Source organism: Ochotona curzoniae, unplaced genomic scaffold, assembly GCF_017591425.1.
Source record: "Ochotona curzoniae isolate NIBS_2020 unplaced genomic scaffold, NIBS_Ocur_1.0 contig_883, whole genome shotgun sequence".
In the NCBI taxonomy this organism is placed as follows: domain Eukaryota; kingdom Metazoa; phylum Chordata; class Mammalia; order Lagomorpha; family Ochotonidae; genus Ochotona; species Ochotona curzoniae.
Genome location: NW_024466599.1, coordinates 3,593,166 through 3,610,848, shown reverse-complemented (window position 1 = coordinate 3,610,848; position 17,683 = coordinate 3,593,166). Strand labels below are relative to the sequence as shown.

The following is a 17,683-nucleotide window of genomic DNA, read 5'->3' as shown; positions in this document are numbered from 1 at the left end:
ACTGAGCGTAATGTCTCCAAGGTGTATAATGTCTACCCTACGTTCAGCTTGTGCCAGCCCATGCTCATGGCAGCCAAGCAGTAGATTTTTGTTTTTAAAGATTGATCTATTTATCTGAAAGTCAGAGTTACTGAGAGCAGTGGGGCCAAGAGGGGAGAGAGACAATCTTGTATCTGCTGGTTTACTCCCTGCGATGTCCGTACTGCCCAGGACTGAGCCATTCCAAAGCCAGAGCCTAGAAGCTTCTTTCTGGTGTCCCACGGGCACTGGCACCAACACGGGATGCCAGTGCCACAGTGCTGGTCCAGCCTCATTTCTTTGGCAGGGATATTCCTTGTGCAGCACGCTCCCAGCCCTTCCCCAATGTGGATTATCACTGCAGCAATGTGAGGGTGTTTGCGATGCGTTGTTGTTGAGCTGGCTTCACCACAATCCTCCTGTTATGTTTTTCCTTTTTTTACAATATCTCCCTGACACCTACAGAGCAGCGCACAGTGCCATGGCTTGTCACACGGTGAACATATGCTGCAGTGACCATCCTTATGAGAAGCAGCATGGCCTGACCTTGAAGCTTCTATCTTCTCCCAAACGTAAAAGCCCACCAGTATCTGAGAGATAAGCCGGCCTCCTAAAACCACCTTCCAGGTGGGTCTCTTTAGAAGCTTCGATGAATAAAACCGCCCAGCGTGAATACTTCGTGTCTGGCTTCTTTCGGTTGATTGTATTCAATAGAAATCTGCTCATTTTCGCTCTCTGGCCTTTTCCTCCATTTCCGCACTTTATTTTTAACCCAGAGACATCTCTTTGACGAGTCTCCCAGCTTGGTTCCCTTCACCCCACCCACAGCCGGCGAGCTTGTCTCGCGCACACCCGGGATCCTCACCCGGGATCCTCAGCACCTTTGTTGTAGGAATGTGAAACAGAAACTCATTGCACAGTGGAGTTCTGTTGCTCTTTCCTTCCTCTTTCTTCTTTTCTTCTTTTTAGAGTTAAGATCTTGTAACTTCAGAATCTTCAGCACCAGTTTGGTGTTGACTGAGCTTGGATACTACATGGCCAATGAATTACAGCTATGTGCGTGCAGGGCAGAGGTCAGCGAAAGTGGACAAAAAAAGATATGACATCGCCCGGGGCTGAGTCCAATGTGGCATGTCGGACTGTCTCTGGAACTTAACCCTAGGGGTCCTGCCTGCGCGTCCCTACTCACATGGTGCCACAGATGCCACCGTCATGGCTCAAGGGGCTGGATTCCTGCCACCCACCTGCAACGGGTGCCCAGCTGTTGGCTTCCGTGATAGCCCAGCCCTGCGCACTGCAGGAGTGGGCAGGCAAACAAGAACATCCTATCTGCTCATCTCTCTCTCTATATATATATATATATATGATATATACATCGTATATATATCATATAAATCTATATATTTGTCACTCAAGAAGGTAAACAAGAAGCAAGAAGGGAGAGAGTGGGTGGGAAATGCAGGAAGGACAAAGGGCAAGGGGGAAGTACTACTGTGCTCCTCAGCCGATAATGTCAAATATGGGAAATCTGCTATTTTATATACATAAAAAATTGTATTGTAAAGAAAAGACCGATTTAAGCAGCATACATTCTGTGTTATCCTATCTTGTTGCAGATTCAGAAAATACTCAGATTTATGAATTTTATTGGAAAGGCAGATTTACAGAGAGAAAAAGCCTCCATCTATTGGTTCACTCCCCAAGTGGTCATGATGACTGGAGCTGAGCCAATTCAGAGCCAGGAGCCAGGAACTTCTTGGGTCCCAAGGCTTTGGACCATCCTCTACTGCTTTCCCAGGCCACAAACAGGGGGCTGGGTAGAAACTGGAGCATCTGGGACAAGTGTGCCCATATAATATGGGATCCTGGAGTTTGTAAGGCAAGGCTTTTAGACACTGAGCCATCACACCAGGCCCTGAACATATTTCAGAGTAAACTAGAGTTTCTGCCTAGCAGCAAGATATTCAGTAGGGACGGGCGAGGCAGAGTGGTGAGTGCAGGCTACCTGGAGAAGGCCTGAGATGGGCCACAGAGGAGAGAGGTTCTGGGAGCAGGGTTAGAGCTGCACATTGGGCGCCCCTCTCCCAAAGGTTGCGTCTCTTACTCTGGTTCCCCAGAAGACCCTTGTACCTGCACATTACTGAGAGGACCAAATTAAAAATGATGAAAATGAGACCATTAGGGTGGGCCCTAGTTCAAATAGCATCCTTATCAGAAGAGAAAGTTTGGACACACAAATTCACCAGCAATCTGTAGACGCCAGGGGTGCAGGCACAGAGGAAGTTCACATGAGGACACAGGCAGAAGGCTGCTGTCCGCCAGCTGGAAAGGTCTGCAGGGCTGTGCAGCTGCTGGCTCCTCAATCGGCTTCCGGCCTTCTGGACGCGGCCAACATGACTCTCCTGCTGTCCAGTCTGTCCAGCCTGCTTTGCTGTGGCAGTCCAGGTGGACTAGGACAATGAGAGAGGGTGGGCCCCGTGACAAGACTGAGAAAGCTCCCAGGGCCAGCGCAGCACTGCCCCAGAGCATCCAAGGAGTTACAGAAGATGCCAAACCTGCAGGATTGAGGTCTGTGAAAACACGGTGGCCTACTCATGCCCAGAGGGCAAACAGCTCAGAAAGAAGCAGGACCATTCTGTTATCAAAGAGCTAAAAACAGAAGCAGCTCTAGGGTTTCTTATGTTAGACTCGGGGAGAGTCCAACCCCGTGGAGGGGAGCAGCACCGTCATTGGCAAAACAAGTCAAACGCAGAGGCTGCAATAAGCATGAGGATTTTATTGAGCATTCGCGAATGGGCAACAGAGTCTCTGGAGGCACCCAGGACTCTGCGCGCCTCACAAACATTTTGGAACAGTTTTTATAGGGCAAAATCATAAACTCTGCATAACAGTCAGTATTTCTCACTTTCAGATTAGATAGCCCGGGGGTCTCTTAACTTTGTATATTTTCTCAATTGTTGACAGTCTGTATTCCTTGTCACTTTCTTATCCATTACATTCTTGCATTGGCCTTGCTTCTTTATCTTCTTTATTCCTGTAATTGTCTGACTCATTTCTGGGAAACTAAAACTTTACTTGTTTCATGAAATGACTTCTCTATATTTATTCTAACATGGCTCCACTCTTGCTCAGCAGAAAGCAATATACAGAAGCAGAATCAAGTGGTTATTCTAAGCTCTTACACTTAGCTAATGAAGTCATATTTCATTTTAAAAAAAGATATTTATTTATTCAGTTGAAAATATTACAGAGAGATGCAGATACACAAAGAGAGAGATCAAAAGACACACACACACACACACACACACACACACACACGGAGGACCGCAACGGCCAGGTCTGAGCCATCTGAAGCCAGGAGCCAGGACCCTCTTGGCTCGCCCATATGCGTAAGAAGGAGCCAGGAACTTGATTTGCTAAGGCCATTAGCAGGGAGCTGGATCACAAGTTGGGTCAGCCAGGACACCTGTCAGTGCCCATGTGACATGCCAGCACCACAGGTGGCAGATAAGCCTGCTCTAACCAAATGCTGGCCCTCGATTTTTCTTTCATGATTAAAACATAATCTAAATTTTAACTCTGATTAAGAGAAAAAGTTCAATTTCTTTTAATGCAATTAACATCTCCTCTCTTTGTCTTATTGTACAGTGTCGAGATTGTTTTTTTTCCCTTTCAGGAAATACTATTACTTATTTTGATCTGCATGGTAATGCTTTTTTGTTTTTTTGTTCATTTAATTTTATTTGATAGGCACAGTTAGGGAAATATCTTCCATGCTCTGATAGCTGCAATGGTCAAAGATGGGCAGGAGCTGCTTCCAGGTCTCCCATTTGGGGCCAGGGGTTCATCTTCCGCAGCCTTCCCAGGCCCTTAGCAGGGAGAGCCCGGGAACTGGAGCAGCATGGAGACCAGCGGTGGTCCTGAGCCTAACCCATTGCCACAGCGCCAGCCCCTGCTTGGCGATCGCTCTACACGACAACAGGAACGAGTGAGATCGCGTTAACTAGCTGGAAACCACCCATTGTCACTGGGAAGCCAGGCCCGCAGCTCCCGGGCTCATGTCCGGCTGCACACGCCACATCTCTGCCTGGGATCTGACGGACAAGAAGCAATGTTAAGGGGCCGGACTGGGTGAACTGAAAAGTGGATGTGGGGGAGGAGGATCATGCCAGGGCGAGAGAGGGCTTGGGTGAGGGTGAGTAATGGGTGAGTGTGAGAGTGAAGGGTACAGGAAATGTGAGGGCAGGGCTTACAGCCCACACAGGTGTGGCAAGGGCGTAGGTGAGTACTGGCAGAGGTGAGGAAGGCCGCAGGAGTTTGAGCGGAAAGTGGGAGGTGTGCCAATCCTTCCCTAGGCAGAACGAAAAACAGTTCTGGAGAAGCAGAAGGGGCAGCCATGGGTAGTGGGTACTGAGGGTGGCGGTCATCTTGGGAAGCCAAGTCATGTGCGAGGAACAGGCAAAGGCAAGCACGAGGTGGCCACCCGCGGAGCGTCCTCCAGGCTCCAGGGCGCAGACACACCTTGCACTGGGGAAAGCAGCGGGACAGGCTCAACCCCGGGTCTGGAGGCCCCTGGATCCCCCCGCTGCACTGCTCCCACCACGCAGCTCCGGGTGGGCTGAGGCAGCCACAGCTCCCTGGAAGTCGCCCAGGCGCACGCCGCAGGAGGAGGCTGCGCGCACCCTGGGACCTGGCGCCCTGGGACTGCACTGGCTGGCCGGAGGAAACACGCTGCCGGGAATCCGGGCCGGTTGTTTACCTCGCAGCTCTGGCGCCCAGAAGGAGGAGCCGAGCCGGGGAGTCCCGCTGAGCTCTTAGCTCTCGTTTTCCGGGGACTCGGCGCTTTCGTTTCCCGGCCACGTCCCCGCAGCCAGCCCTAGCCAGGTTTCGTTTTTGACGTGTAGCCGAGGGCGGGATCAGCGAGGCTGTCATGGCCTTCCCTCGCCGCCCGCCCACACGGTGGCCTCTGCTGCAAGGGCGACTCCCGGGGCGGCTGCACTCAGGGCTCCGCACCTGCACCCGGGCCATGGCTCCGCAGCGCTGCTTCGTCCTGGAGCTCCCCGACTGCACTTTGGCGCACTTTGCCCTGCACGCAGACTCCCCAAGCAGCACGGACTCCTCCGGCTGGCACCCGGATCCCCGCCTGGCTTCGCTGCTGGGACCCCCAGGACGCAGCTACTCGCTGTGCTTGCCGGTAGCCGCGGGCGTCAGCTGTGGAGAGCGGGTTCAGGCGGCCCGGCTGACCCAACGCCTGTTGCTCCAGCTGCGCAGGGATCCCTTCCAGCAGTGCCGGCTGAGCCGGCTCCTCTGCTATAGCCCTGATGGCCGGGCTGAAGGCATACACCACGGCTTCCTGCTGCGCGACCCCCACGACGGCCCCGCCACGCGCCAAGCTCTGTTGCAGCTGCTGGGCCAGGGTCAGGAGGCCACGCGCCTGCACCTGGGCGAATTCGACGTGGACCCGCACGGAGAGCTGTGGCAGCGCCTCTGGGCTGTGCAGGACGGAGAGCAACAGCAGGTGGACTGTGCTCGCGTGGTACCTGCCCGGGAGCCCCTGCTGCATCCTGCAGTGCCAGACCTGCCCAGCTCTGCGGTTTTCCCCGACCTGGCGACTGCCCGGGCAGTGCTGGAGGCGGTAAGAGTGCTAAGCTGTTCCTTCTCTGCTCTCTGGGGGTGCATCTGGGCGTTCTGGACGCAAGACCTGGACCGAGTGGTCTACCTGTGCCCGCCTTCCTGGCCAAGGTGGCTTGCTTATTGCCCTTCTGCACGTTGATTGTCACAGCGTCCTGTGTGCCAGGCTCTGTGTCACTCGCCATGGCTTGTCCAAGCTTCTTGCCTGAAAGCAATGTACAAACTACTGTGCAGCCTGGCCCAGTGCCAGGCTCTAAATGCAAGCTCAAAGTGCGGCTGCTGCCCAGGACAGAAGATGCTTTGGAGAAAGTGATGTCATCTACCAGTGGCCATCGTTGGTGGCTTGGGTTGCAGAGGAGTGTCCGCGTTTGGGGGTGTAGCAAACCAAAGACTAGCTGGTACCTACCTTCCTGCTTGGCTGTGGACCTCCTGCAAGGACTTAAGGCTCCCACGTCACGGGTTTCTTTGTTCCCCTTTTGCTTTGTAAAGCACTTACCTTGCACTGCTGTTCGGATGCTCAAGGAAGCATGAATCACCCCCAGGTGTGCCAGGAGGGAGCAGGTGCCCTCTGACCTCACACCAGCCTGGGCCTGGGGTGTGGGCAGGATCGGCTGGTCTGTGGTTTACACAAGGCCAGGGCCAAGGCTGCAGGGTGGGTCAGGACAAGGACCTGGGTTGACTCTCAATTCTGGTGTTTGTTGGTTGTATCCAGCTTCATTGAATTTCTTCAACTTGCGTTAGCACAGTGTCTGTAATTGAAGAGCAGGAAGTAGTGGGGTTCTCTCAGAGTTACCATGGAGATCAGCCAGCACCGTACTTGCAGCGCACTTAGGAGACAGCCCGGACTGAGTCAGCACATGCATAAATAAATAAGCAAGTCTTGGTTCACTGGGGTCGCTGAGAGCTGGCAGCGAGGGGTTGTGCCTAGGACCTCTGCGTTCCCAGGAGTGTCCTGCTTGGCCTGCTTTGGGAGGCAGGGCTGGCTCCCTCCTGGGCCCCGGGCACTTAGGAGAGGACTAGATGGAGGTGCAGATGGCCGTCTTTAGAGCCCACAGCATGGCAGACAGCCCATGCCTGTGGTAGGCAGAACTGTGGGCTGCCTGCTGCCGAGCTGTACCTGCCTCGGTGCCTGTCCGGCCAGGCCTTGCTGCTGCCAGGGAAGCCGATCCGGGAGAGTTCAGGCCGCGTGGTATCTGCACAGTCGTTTTTGATCTCAATGACTCCGTATAAAATAAAGGGATGCAGCTTGTCCCCGCTTCAGGATGCTGTGCGTGCTACATGGCTGCCGAGGTGTTGGCAGTCTTGTTCTCAGCCATACAGTGCTATTCCTGCAAGTGTACCAGAGTCTCATTGTTGACAGCTGGCTGTTGCTTTCCAGTGCACACCCTACATCCCTGAGGCCCGGGCCGTGCTCAATATGGTCGACCAGTGTCCACAGCAAGCTCAGAAAGGAAAGTTCCACGTTATTGTCATAGAAGGACTGGACGCCACTGGTAAGAGAACAGCACGTTGTCGTGATGGGGAATGGTATTAACTGCTGCCTTGCAGAAGTGGAAATCATTCTTACACGTAGAACTTCAGTCCGAGCTTCATGTGTGCCTGTGGTGTGGAATGGGCACCACGCTGGGCAGATGCCAGGGCCCTGGGTGGAGAAGACTTCCATTTGGAGCAAGGTGGGGCTCAGGGCCCCCCACTCTTGAGGGACTCAGTGTTGCTCAGATGCCCCTGATGGCAGACCTAGTACCGGCAGAGGCCTGGAGGCACCAGCTTGCCTGGCCTGCCCAGGAACCACAGGCAGGTCAGAGCTGCCCCCTGGAGCCAGAGGTGGAAGAAAGAGGAAAGGCAGGTGGGAGAAGAGCATTCTGAACTGACTGGCAGTTACCTGGACAAACCAGACGTATATAGAAGGACACAGAAGGGGGAGAAGTGTGGCGCTGGGCAGCAGAAGATGCCAGGGATGCTGACCGTGAAGGACACCCACCATGCTCTCCCTGCCTGAGCTAGTCTGCTGGATGCAGAGTTGGATTTCCCACAGAGGAAGAGCAGTTCCCATGCATGGCCTTCTGTGTACATAAGCAGGTGGCTCATGGCCCAGGTTCATGTTGTCGCTGCTGGACCCAACTGAGGAACCATGCAGTGTCTTGTCTATAGCTGTGCCCTAGTCAGGCATAGGGAGAATTTTCAGCATCAACCCATCAGCCAATGTGTTTTGTGGATTATTTTGTTCTTAGAACTCCTGTGGGATGTGAACAGGAGAGAGAAAAAATTAGCTTCAATGTGGGCCTACACAGGCCCATGGGAGGGGATGGGGGCCAGAGGGTCTGCCTCCTGCCTGTTAGCGTTCTGGCTCCAAGCCACCAGCAGGGCAGGTGTTCACTTCACTGGTGCAGGCTTCTTCATTGCAAACACAGTTAAAGAGTCACTGTGTTTGCAGGGTCATTGGTGGCTTGGAAGCATACTGTGGGTTCAGTGTATAGTTTATAGTCAACACAGAGACATGCTGCCTTACCAACTCAAGGACAACACAAGGCAACGAGGAGTCTATGATAAGGTGGTAAGCAGGGATAGCAACTAACAGTGGTGTCTAAATAGCAGGAACTCAGAGAAACGAGAACTCAGTATCCCGCCCACCCATGCCGTAGGCCAGGCAGCAGCCACAGGGTGAGGTGGGCCAAGAAAGCTGGCCAAGCTCAGGCTGTGCACCGGGGAATGGGAACACGACAGAAAACACATTTCCCAGACCTTTCCGGAAGAAATGGAAGCCTAAGGGCGGATGTAGGATCTGGAAGGGCCAGGACTAGAGGGAGTCTCCAAAAAGAACATGAAAAATGCATCTACAAAACAAAACCTAGGCACGGGTTCCAATGCTTTTTTGCACCCAAATTACTTTATCTTTTAATTCCACTTTTCCCACAAACTTGTTGAAGATTTATTATAGAATGAGATTTGGAGATTGGAAAAAGATTGAGCAACAGAGAAAGTGCGGTATGAAGGAGGGAAAGTTGGAGGACAGTGGGGTGTAGAACCCCAAGTCAGCTGGCAGAGGAGGAGAGGGGACGACCGGCCCGGCCTGGCAGCTGACGTGGTGGGGAGGGGCTGGGGACAGGCTCTGATGGACAGGACTCCAATTCCAGAGTTCATCGGGAACTCACACACACACACAGGGGCCTTTGGTTTTCCCTCCAGGCCTTCAAGACCTTCAGTGCCTGTAGCACTCTGCACTGAACCCCGTGGCTGAGCCCCACCTGTGACTGACAGATGGGAAGGGTCTCTCCAGCCCTCGTAAGTTCATGGTGACGTTGGGAGCGCTGTGGTGACTCCGGTCAATAGGCCTTTTGTGTGTGACCCGCAGGGAAAACCACTGTGACCCAGGCTGTTTCCGACGCCCTCAAGGCTGTCCTCCTGAAGTCCCCACCTGCTTGCATCAGCCAGTGGCGGAAAATCTTCGATGATGAACCGACAATTGTTCGAAGAGCTTTCTACTCCCTCGGCAATTATATTGTGGCTTCTGAAATTGCCAGAGAATCCATCAAGTCCCCTGTGATTGTAGACAGGTGGGTAGAAAAACGCCAGGAGTCCGTTTTCCTCCCTGATATAGAAGACGGGTGATTGGGCTTGTGCACATGGCTGCACATACACAAACACACGGGTGTGTGTGAGTCAGATTGCTGTGACTAGAAGAATAGCAATAGTCCAGTGAGCCAGAAGTGTGGCTGATGGGGGTGCTTTCTGATGAATGAAAGAGAAAGGTGGGAGTGGCCTGTTGACTGGGTAAAATTGGGCTTAACCTTCAGTGTGATGGGAAGCTTTTGTGAGCTTTCATGTGAGGGCATGACATAGGTCATTTATATTATTAAAATATTACCTATGGACCCTGTGCGATGGCTCAGTGGCTAAATCCTCACATTGCGTGTGCCAGGATCCCATATGGGCACCTGTTTTTGTTCCAGCTCCCATCCAGCTCCCTGCTTGTGGTCTGAAAAAAGCAACAGAAGATGGCCCAAAGCCTTGGGACCCTGTACACATGTGGGAGACATGGAGAAAGCTCCTAGCTCTTAGTTTTGTATCAACTCAGTTTCGGCCGTTGCAGCCACTTGGGGAGTGAACCAGTGAAAAGAAGATCTTTCTGTATCTCCTTCTCTCTGTAAATCTGACTTTCCAATAAAAATAAATAACTCTTTAAAAATATATATTACCTGTAAGAAATAGCTTTAGGGCCAGTGCTATGGCATAGCAGACTAAGCCTCAGCCTTTGGTGCCGATATCCCAACTGGGTGCCAGTTCAGCTGCTCCTGGCTCAAGTCCTGGGATCCCTGCAACCATGTGGGAGACCTGGAGGGGTTTCCTAGCTCCTGGCTGCAGATCTGCTCAGCTCCAGCCATTGCAGCCAGACGGGGACTAAACCAGTGGATGAACCATCTCTCTGTCCTCCTCATTCTGCAAATCTAACTTTCAAATAAAAGAAAATGGATCTTAAAAAAAAGAAATAGCTTTAGAATGCTATGTAAAAGGACAAAGGGTATGGCAAACCAGTCATACTAAGCTTAAAGCCATCATGATTCGGATATAGAAAACACAGCCACAAAGCGATTCCACTTTCCTCCTGTCAGCCTGGAGTGGCGGGTTAAGCACGGCCTGTGGCGTTCACTATTCCGTTCTGGAGTGCTGGAGTAAGTCCCAGCTGCTCTGCTTCTGATCCGGTCCTGCTAGTGCTCCCTGGGAAGCCAGAGATGGCGGTTGGAGCCCTCGGCCCCTCGGCCCCGCAGAAGGATAAGACAGAGTGTTGGGTTCCTGACTGGCTTCGGGCAGGCGTGGCTGTTACAGGAAGAATGAACCTCGATGTATTTACTTTTATAGGAAAGGCAAATTTACAGAAAGAAGAAGAGACAGAAATGAAGATTTTCTTATCCACTGGTTCACTTCCCCTATGGCCATAATAGTCAGAGCTGATCTGATCTGATCTGAAGTCATGGCCTTCTTCTGGGATTCCCAGTAAGGGCAGGGTCCCAAGGACTTGGACCATGTTCTGCTTTCCTGGGCCTCAAGCAGGCAGCTGGATGGAAAGTGGAGCAGCAGAGACACAAACGAGAGCCCATATGGGATACCTGTTCTTGAAGGCAGAGGATTAGCCTGTGAGCCACAGTACCAGCCCCCCAAATACACAATAATTAAAACAATTTTTTCTAATAACCAAAGTTAGTGATCACGTAGTTTGATGGGCATTCCTGCATGGTGCTGGTGGGAGACAGATACTGGCATGAGAAACAGAACACGTTTCAGAATGGTATTTGGTGGAGTTCTTGGAAGACATTCAGGAGAGGTGCGAAAAGATGGTGCCCACGCAGTCCAGGGCAGCCTCCTGTTCCCCAGGAAGGCCGAGGGGCCTGTGAGCCACAGGACCTTGAAAGACATCTGTCATGGTTGGAGGGTTCTTCGCTGTGTTATTATCCCTACAAATTTGCTTGTTTTTGGAGGGATGTGCCCAGTAATTGCTATGAAGTGTGGCACATGTTTAGAAACTCAAGGATCTAGGGGTGGTAAACTCATACTCCCACATCCAGATGAAGAACAAGAGTTCTGCCCCACCCCTAAGCTGTCCCCTCTGCTGCCCACAAAAGCTGCCACCCCGTTGCTATGTCCACATCCATTTCCAGGCCTGTGGACTCTGCGTTTGCAGGTTTAACAGACTGTGGACTGAAGTTATTGGAGGGAGATTTCCATGCGTACCAAAAAGATTTGCCTCTCTACTGAACATGAGCACTGCTTTTTTGCCTTTAGCGAGACAGGCAAGTATTTTTATTTGCCTGATAGTAGATCTAAAAAGCAAGCTGGGTAAGATGTAGCGTCTAGGAGAGGTGTGCATCAATTTTTGAGTGAGTGCTGGGCTTAGCAGCCGGGTAGTTGGGGGTCACTGTGGCTCAGTCCCTGGGTCACCCCCACACCTGTATGTTAGCTCTATGTCTTCTTGGGCTGACGAGAAGGGTGACTTGGCCGCACCACCAGGGCTGTCTGCCCCTCACTTCCTCTGTACCCTTTGGTGGGTTTGCTCTCACTGCTTTGCTGCACATACCTCTGCCATTCTGTGGCACTGGTCCTGGGCATGCTGCAGAGAGCCATGTGAGTCCAGATGCCAGTTTCTAGTGGGGACTGCAACAAGGTCCCTAACCAAGTGGGAACTGCAGTGCTTCCCTCTTCATGGCGCTATTGGACAGGCCCCGGCCTCACAGCCTGCCCTGCGCATCGGCAATCTTCGGTTTGTAGCCTGGTGCATTGAAAGCTCGATTCCTGTACTTGGAGACAGAACCCCTACTCCTTTCTGGCGATCCTGTTTCTCTGTGTACTTTCTGCTCTGAAATCCCATGCGTGTGGAGAGGATGGTGTCTGGGGGGCTGTCAGGATGAGAACAGTGCCCACTGGCTGGGGGCTGCCACTGTCCCTGCCACTGGCAGGGGTGTTAACTTTGGCAATGGCTAAGTCACCATCTTATAGTTGGTGAGTGCTGATGATTCCAGAGTGAACTGGGAAAGATCAGGCCCCTTCTTCCTTGGCTGGGCACTTTGCCTGGGCAGTGTCTCTGCCTGCTGGGACTGACCAGCATGACTGTCCTTGTCCACTTTTCCGGTACAGGCCACCCTGATTTAGAGGGAAAGTCTGCCATTTTCCTTCTGGGAAAATGTCCACTTCATGAAGGCCCTTTGCTTCTCAGGACACTCCCAAGTGCTGAAGTCTTATTCCTCCCTTCCAGGGGGCCGGAGCTGAAGTCTCCTTCCTCCTAGTTGCCCAACACATTGAGTGGGGCTGTGCCCGAGCCCTCCCACCCTGCCCCCTCATCCCTTCTGCTGTGCCTGAGTGAGGCACATCCAATGTGGGGATCCACATGGAAGTGTCTGAGAATAGCAGATTGCTATTGAAATAGAAAGCATTTATGAAAGCTGTGCATAACGTGTTAGAAAATTGCATTTGATTTGAACTAATGTGGCTTTCCTGATGGCAGCATTGGAGAATGCTGCTGAATGGGAAGGGTGTGGGACTGATGGCCAAAGGTGTGATTACTGACAATGAGCACTGCTGTGGACAGTGGACCCTCATTCTTCTTTCGATTTGTCCCCTTTGTGTCTGTGAATTGTCTACAGTTTGGCCTTTCAAAGAGGTACTGTGTCACCTGTCAGGAAAAGCAGAGAGCAGTCATTTGCTGTCTGGGTGGGCTCTTTTCAGGTTTACAATTTTAATGAAACTCATTTTGGATAACACCATCCTGTAGCTGGAAAGTACAGATGATGGGGTAATCAGTGATGGTGATTGTGGTTCAGGCTGGCACCTTAATCACCCTATTACCATCAAGGAACTATTTCCCATTCATGAGTTTTCTACAATCAAGACATTTACAATTAAGATGATAGCTGCTGTGGTCGTGGCGCGGCATTTAACTCCGCAGATTTGGAATCTGCACGACACCTACACCAGCTGTAGCGTAGGGACCAAGACAAAGAATGCCTGCACCTGATACATCACGGGCTTAATGCGCCTGGCAAACCAAATCCATCCATCCAGCAGGTGAGTGCGTGGGAGTTAGGGAGGTGCTGGCCAGGAAGATGGCCAGGCACATCAGAGCAGCAGGCAGCTGCAGGGCCAAGGCTCTCAGAGCACACTTCCAGAGATGGGCAGGGCATGGAGGGGCAGGTGGATTAGGGCTGATCAAAGCCTTTTTCATCCAGTCAAGACCCAGCACTAAGTCCGGTGAACAGCTGAGCAGGTCCACCTGTCCACCTACACAGAGGAACCAGGCTGAAAGACCAAAAACACAACCGTGTCATCTCAGGCTGCTGCTTTGTCTTTGAGACGCCCTCCTCATCCATTATCATTGTGGATATCACTTTTTATGCTTTATGTAATTTAAAATGAGGTTTAATTTCCTGAGTACACATACGGCCGGGAAAGCTTCCCGCCTTGGTTTCTGAGCCCCGTGGTGCCAATCCACAGGTTTCACCCTGATTGCCTTGAGAGGTGGAGAACTCACGTCTCTTTGTCTTCCCAGGTATTGGCACAGCACGGCCACCTATGCCATTGCCACTGAGGTGAGTGGGGGTCTGCAGCACCTGCCCCCGGCTCACCACCCTGTGTATCAGTGGCCGGAGGACCTGCTCAAACCCGACCTAGTCCTGCTGCTCACCGTGAGTCCTGAGGAGAGGGCACGCAGACTGCAGGGCCGTGGTGTGGAGAAGACCCAAGAGGAGGTCCAGTTAGAGGTCAACAGCATATTTCGCCAGAAGTAGGTATCATCACATGGCCTGAGCGACAGTGTCCCTGCGGAAAGGCTGGGCAGGGTCAACATTGGTGCGAGGACTGTGGGGATGTTGGCCAAATGCCTTCCACGGCAGCATCTGCCCAGCCACCTCAGCCTCTTGCAGGGGGCTTGTCAGTACCTGGGGCTTGAGTTTGTTGCTGGAGCTCAGACTTTGCTCCCTTGCCAATGGTGCTGGCAGCCGTGTGGCCCTGGCATTTGATCCCCAGCTTCTCCCTTCGCAATTGAGCAGTGCAGTGTGCTTGGTTATGAGCACACGGGGGCCTCCAGGTGCTTCCTGTCCATCAGACGCCCTGCTTGTGATGCAATTTCCTTGCAAGGAAAAGGCAGGCTCCTAGGCTCGAAGGAACAAGCAACTAGTCCAAGTTCCTGGGTCTATCAGGTGGTCAAGCTGCTAACATCCTGATTAAAACAACCTACCTGGTTTAGAAACCGTGCTTGTTTTAGTTAGAACACTCCAAGAGCAAAAGTGGGAGTCAGCTTTCTGTGGCTGCATCGTGGTAGGGTTTGCATGCGCTGGTCTTAAAGACTCAAACCAGAATTGCTTTTATGCAGAAAACAATAATTGTCTTGTCACAGTGTCGTAACGTTCTCTAATTAATAAAAATGGTCGCTGTGGTCATCAACATCCTGGTGTCCATTCGGTGAAGCCTGCCTCCTAAGAGAGTCTTTGCTTCACAGATGAGTGAGCCAAGAGCCAAGGGCAGCCAGCTAGGGCTAGTGAGAAGGGGGCGGGCCACACGGTCTCGGCTCGTCCCGGGCCCATCCCTCAGCCTTGGGATCGTGGTGCATCAATAATGGAAGTGGTATTGCAGCAAGGCCAGATCCTACCAGAGGAGGCTGCGAATCACTTTCAAAGGGGAAGGAGACACCTGTTGGAGTGTTCGAAGCAACCAGAGTGGAATTGTTTATGCGGTGGTCTCTGTTGTATAGAAACCAATCAGAACACAGGGCGTGGACGCACTTGACTTTGGGAGAATGCCCTAACCTGTTCAAACCTCTACTGTTCTTCAAAACAAAACGAAACAAAACAACAACGATGGCAGCAGTTCCCCTGCTAAGTCACCCTAAGCAATGGGTATGTGACAGGGAACAAACACTTGGTACAGATTAGCCATTGCACGTAATGACTGCACGACATCTACCGAACAAAATGTTTTGAGTTCGTGGCTGAGAGGAGCAGTGTGATGGCTAGCACAAAGCCCTTGCTTCCGCTCTTTGCCTCTGTGTTAGAATCATCTTAGCAGGAGGTGCGACAGTCAGACAGCTCTTTGCGTTCTGTGTCCCCAGGGTGGAGGAGTCCTACCGGCGGATGGAGAATCCTGCCTGCCATGTGGTGGATGCCAGCCCCTCACAAGACAAGGTGTTGCACACAGTGTTAAGCCTGATCCACCATTCCTGCTGTGAGAGGCGGTGACTGCAGCCAAGTGCCGTGCCCAGCTTCCCAGCACCCCTGTTGCCCCTGTGTGCTGTGTACTGAGCGCTGGAGCTGGCATTTTAACCTCACTCCCTGACTTGTCCTCCCTGATGGATGCATGGATCCACATGCACAAATGAGGAAGTGTGCCAGCGAGAGGCTGCGGCTGCTTTCTGTCTTCAGTGTGGGACATTTTCTTGGAACGTGTTCTTAGCTGAATCTCTGGAAGGCTTGTCAGCTCCTCTTCTGGATCTGGCTACATTCCATGGTGAGGGGTTCCCGGCATCTTATGCAGGCTCTTGCAGAATCTGTGTGTCCTGTCCCCGTGGGAATAGAACCGTTTGTGGTCAGGGGCCACTCAGACCCAGGACAAAGATCCTCTCTCAGAGGCTCGTGCTCCCAGGGGTCACAGCTTACAGTCAGATGTGAAGACCCGTAGCCCAAGGTGATCTGACTGCGAGTAACCAGCCTCCTCCCACTTCACATGTGCTTGTTTATCTCCCCCTGAGGTTTGGTCTCCACATAATGAGCGTTCTGTGTTGAGCTGGATGCATTAGCCAACTCAGGAGTTTATTGAAACTGGCGTTTGCATCATGCTTCTCCAGTAGAGGGGCTGAGTCACCACTTGAAGTCGATACGCAGAAGATAAATGCAATGCTCCTATGTGTTCTCATTATACGGATTTAATTCATCTTGCTCAGTAAGCACAGCAGACCCTGGGATGGGACTGAATTATCTTGCTGATGAATGTCTTATGACTACACTTGAAGTTATGTTTGGGTCTCTTTGGCTCCGACAAACAGATAAGCAATGAGGGCAGTTAATCTGTGTGGCCTTGGGGGAAGTCACTGGACATCAGTAGTGTATGCTATTTGACTTTTAAAAGTGCTAATAATTCTTGGTTTCAAGGAGTGGTTGAATCCACAGATTACTGTAATCCCTTCTAATTCTAACACAGATAGATCTGTACATTATTTTTATCTTGCCTAAGATTTCTTAAGAATACCTTAGCCCAAACTCATTACATTGAAGGACTTTTCAAGTTTGCCTTGTGGAATCTTAATTTAGAATAAAGTTTGGTTCTAATAAGCTGTTTTTCAGAACAGCTCCAGGAAATGTGTGTGCAATATCTTTACGTCCATACTAATGTAACTGGCTTCAGTTGGAAATGTGCTCCCACTTTGTGGGAGCGTGTTACCCAACAATTTCATTGCTCTTATTTACCGTAAACATTTTGGTAAGTGAATACTGGCCGCTGAGACAAAGAAACCTTGAGTGCTCTTTCTGTGTCTTGAATGTGGTGTTCTGACCGCTGATGCTGCTCAGAGGCACGTGGGAATTTGTCTGCAGGTGCCTCTCTGTGTCCCACTCCCTTTGTCTCAAATAGGAGAGGTACGGGTTAGGAAGCTGGGAGTTGGGAGCCTGTGGCAAGAGGGACTTGCAGTCAGAGTGGTTTCACTGGGACAGGTGTGATTATCATTTTAAAGAAGAGAGACAAGTGAATGGTCACTGCTGACCAGTCTTGGGAGAGGAAGAACTGTTTCGTAGAATCCTCATAAGTCCCACAGACATTGGGGCTCCAAGAGGCCCTTGGACATTAGTAATGAAGAGCGTATGTAGAAATAAGGGCCTCTTGGTGCCATTCTCCACCCTCTCTCCTTTCAGTGCAACAAGAGAGCATGTAGGCAGAGCGTACGTGTGGGACGTGGGGACATGCTGTTGTTTAACCTCCACATGTCTGTCCTCCAAGGTGGCCTAGAGCCATGCAGGGATCAGGAGGTGAGAATGATGCTGTAGAGCTTGAACCCACAGGACAGAGAGAGGTTGATGTGGCTGCAGCAGCCTGGGGCACCCACGTATGCTTTTATGTGTGATGCAATCAGTTTCTGGTTTGGGTGTCTGACCCACACAATTGAGCCTATGCTATTTTACCTTTTACACCAAGGTTCCCAAACATTCCCACTGATGCTGGGACTAACACTCTCCTTAAAAAGCCAATGAATAACATATACTCAATGGAGATTTCTCATGGAAGAAAACTAACGAGACCGATCATGCATGCGTATGGATTGACTGGTCCTGTGTGTGGTTCTTTTACTGAATGGAGTGCTATGAGACAAGGAACCATAACACTCACCTGTGTAGAAGTGTTGACCTCAGTGCAGTGCTGAGAACGAGCAAATGTCAATTAACAACTCCTGCTTAGACTACAAGGCCCTCAACGCCAGAGTTAGAACCTGGAGCGAAGCATCAAAGTCTGTGACATGAACAAGGGGAAAGCCAGTTTAAACGTGGAGCCAACAGGGAGGTGTCCA

At 51.6% G+C, this 17,683-nt stretch overlaps 1 protein-coding gene across 1 annotated transcript; it reads left to right on the top strand.

Moving 5' to 3' along the window:
- The first annotated feature begins 4,783 nt into the window (after positions 1-4,783).
- Positions 4,784-16,484, top strand: CMPK2 (cytidine/uridine monophosphate kinase 2). The gene is made up of 5 exons (XM_040992774.1): positions 4,784-5,653; positions 7,028-7,142; positions 9,002-9,203; positions 13,685-13,918; positions 15,242-16,484. The coding sequence occupies exons 1-5, from the start codon at positions 4,949-4,951 to the stop codon at positions 15,366-15,368; spliced, it is 1,383 nt and encodes a 460-aa protein (XP_040848708.1). The 5' UTR covers positions 4,784-4,948; the 3' UTR covers positions 15,369-16,484.
- The last annotated feature ends 1,199 nt before the right edge of the window (positions 16,485-17,683 follow it).

What these genes read in the sequence shown, in the direction of transcription:
- CMPK2 (XM_040992774.1), top strand. Translation starts at nt 4,949, where the DNA reads ATGGCCTTCCCTCGCCGCCCGCCCACACGGTGGCCTCTGCTGCAAGGG. An exon ending in CCCGGGCAGTGCTGGAGGCG is followed by an intron (nt 5,654 to 7,027) that starts GTAAGAGTGCTA and finishes GTTGCTTTCCAG; the next exon opens with TGCACACCCTACATCCCTGA. An exon ending in AACAGCATATTTCGCCAGAA is followed by an intron (nt 13,919 to 15,241) that starts GTAGGTATCATC and finishes CTGTGTCCCCAG; the next exon opens with GGTGGAGGAGTCCTACCGGC.